The sequence below is a fragment of the Coenobita brevimanus genome, chromosome 17 (genome assembly GCF_032717465.1).
Source record: "Coenobita brevimanus isolate Jiangsu-jjx chromosome 17, ASM3271746v2, whole genome shotgun sequence".
NCBI lineage: Eukaryota > Metazoa > Arthropoda > Malacostraca > Decapoda > Coenobitidae > Coenobita > Coenobita brevimanus.
Window position 1 is genome coordinate 837,501 of NC_136970.1, and position 2,500 is coordinate 840,000.

General features: G+C 39.0%; 1 protein-coding gene across 1 annotated transcript in view; it reads right to left on the reverse strand.

Annotated features, from left to right (window-relative positions):
* Positions 1-2,500, reverse strand: part of Rsod (superoxide dismutase family protein Rsod) — a 21,160-nt gene that overhangs the window by 5,683 nt on the left and 12,977 nt on the right. The window contains exon 15 of the mRNA XM_080265891.1: positions 1,546-1,738. Within this exon, the coding sequence (XP_080122017.1) occupies positions 1,546-1,738 (193 nt within the window). The remainder of the gene's footprint in view (positions 1-1,545; positions 1,739-2,500) is intronic.

Sequence of the window (2,500 nt, forward strand, 5' to 3'; positions counted from 1 at the left end):
TAGAGGGGGTATAGCGGGTATATCTGAAGGAGTATAATGAATATTTTTGGACTGGTTTCTGAATATTCATCCTCTCGACGCCTTCGTTATATTTCTGCTTTGTGAAATGACGGGGGAGCAGGGTGACGTGGAGGCGATTTGTTTAAGGCCACCCCGTATAAGGGATTAAGGCGTCTGGCGATAGATGGATAGCCATCTGATATAGGAGAGATTGTGTAAGGAGTATGTTAGTAGTAGTAATAGTAGTAGTAGTAGTAGTAGCAATAATAGTAGTAGTAGTAGTAGTTGTTGTTGTAATAATAATAGTAGCAGTAGCAGTAATAATTAATAGTAGTAGTAATAGTAATAGTAGTAGTAGTAGTAGTAGTATAAGGTAATATTAGTAGTATAGTAGGATTAATAGTAATAATAATAATGATAATAATAATAATAATAATAAAAATAATATCACTAATAGTAGCAATGAACATAACATCGACTGATAAATTAATGGTTAATCAATATACATTAACCTTATATAAGCATTGTCTATCTATCTATCTATCTGTCTATCTATTTTATATAACGAAAGGTCAGGAGAAGTTACATAAGCAGATCAAGTCCTTATATAACCACAAGGTCAGAATTGGGCGTTAAAAATTGTTTATGGGCGTGAAGGATGAGAATTGGGCGTGAAAGATAAGAATTGGGCGTGAAAGATAAGAATTGGGCGAGATAGATGAGAATTAGGCGTGAGAATTTTACTGCTACTACTACTGATACTACTATTACTATTACTACCACTACTACTTTACCAGGGCTGAAGGAAGAGGTGTAGGATAGATAAAGAGATAGATAGGGTGATAGGGGAAGGAAGGGATAGGGGTGCTGTGCTGTACACCCCCCCCTCCTCCCCTTCCCCCTCCCCCGTCAGCACCTCCCACCAGTTGTTGCCTGTGGGGGATATTATTATTATTATTATTATTATTATTATTATTATTATTATTATTACGATCATTATCATCATCATCAATCATGTTACTCTAGTATTATTATTATTATTATTATTATTATTATTATTATTACGATCATTATCATCATCATCAATCATGTTACTCTATTATTATTATTATTATTATTATTATTATTATTGTTATTATTATTATCATCATCATCATCATCATCATCATCATCATCATCATCCAACCTCATCCTCCAAACCTCACCCTCCAACCTCATACTCACCCTCCAGCTCCTCGAGAATATCCTCTCCTCCAAACCTCACCCTCCAAACCTCATACTCACTCTCCAGCTCCTCGAGAATATCCTTACCTTCATACCTCACCCTCCAAACCTCACCCTCCAACCTCATACTCACTCTGCAGCTCCTCTAGAATATCCTTACCTTCATACCTCACCCTCCAAACCTCACCCTCCAACCTCATACTCACCCTCCAGCTCCTCGAGAATATCCTCCTCCTCCAAACCTCACCCTCCAAACCTCATACTCACCCTCCAGCCCCTCTAGAATATCCTTACCTTCATACCTCACCCTCCAAACCTCACCCTCCAACCTCATACTCACCCTCCAGCTCCTCGAGAATATCCTCCTCCTCCAGCCCTCCACACGTTCGGTAAGGCACCTTCTTCTCGCGGTCGGGGTCAGGATAAACGCCTCGAATGGATATAGTAGGATTTGCTATTATCCCGCCCGCTAGTAATCGCGAAAAATCCAGTTCCAGTTGATTGGCTTGGGGACCTGGCGGGTACATGAGATGGTTGTGAGTGGTGGTGGTATTATTATTATTATTATTATTATTATTATTTTTCTCCGTCTCGTCTTCCTTCTCCCCCTCCCCCTCCCCCTCCTGCTCACTTGCACACCTGCGAGTTTAATTAAGGTACGGAATAACAAAAAGAACAGTGAAGAACAGAAACCACTTACCCATAAAATGAATAACACATGAAGGACAATAAACCCACTCACCCATGAATAACAAATGAAGAACAATAAACCCACTCACCCATGCATAACAAATGAAGAACAATACATCCACTCACCCATGAATAACAAATGAAGAACAGACATCCACTCACCCATGAATAACAAATGAAGAACAATCACTCACCCATGAATAACAAATGAAGAACAATCACTCACCCATGAATAACAAATGAAGGACAGACATCCACTCACCCATGAATAACAAATGAAGAACAGGTATCCACTCACCCATGAATAACACATGAAGAACAGAAGCCACTCACCCATGAATAACAAATGAAGAACAGACAACCACTCACCCATGAATAACAAATGAAGAACAGACATCCACTCACTCATAAAATGAATAACAAGTGAAGAACAATAAACCCATGAATAACAAGTGAAGAACAGACAACCACTCACCCATGAATAACAAATGAAGAACAGGCATCCACTCACCCATAAAATGAATAACAAGTGAAGAACAATAAACCCATGAATAACAAATGAAGAACAATGCACCCACTTACCCAT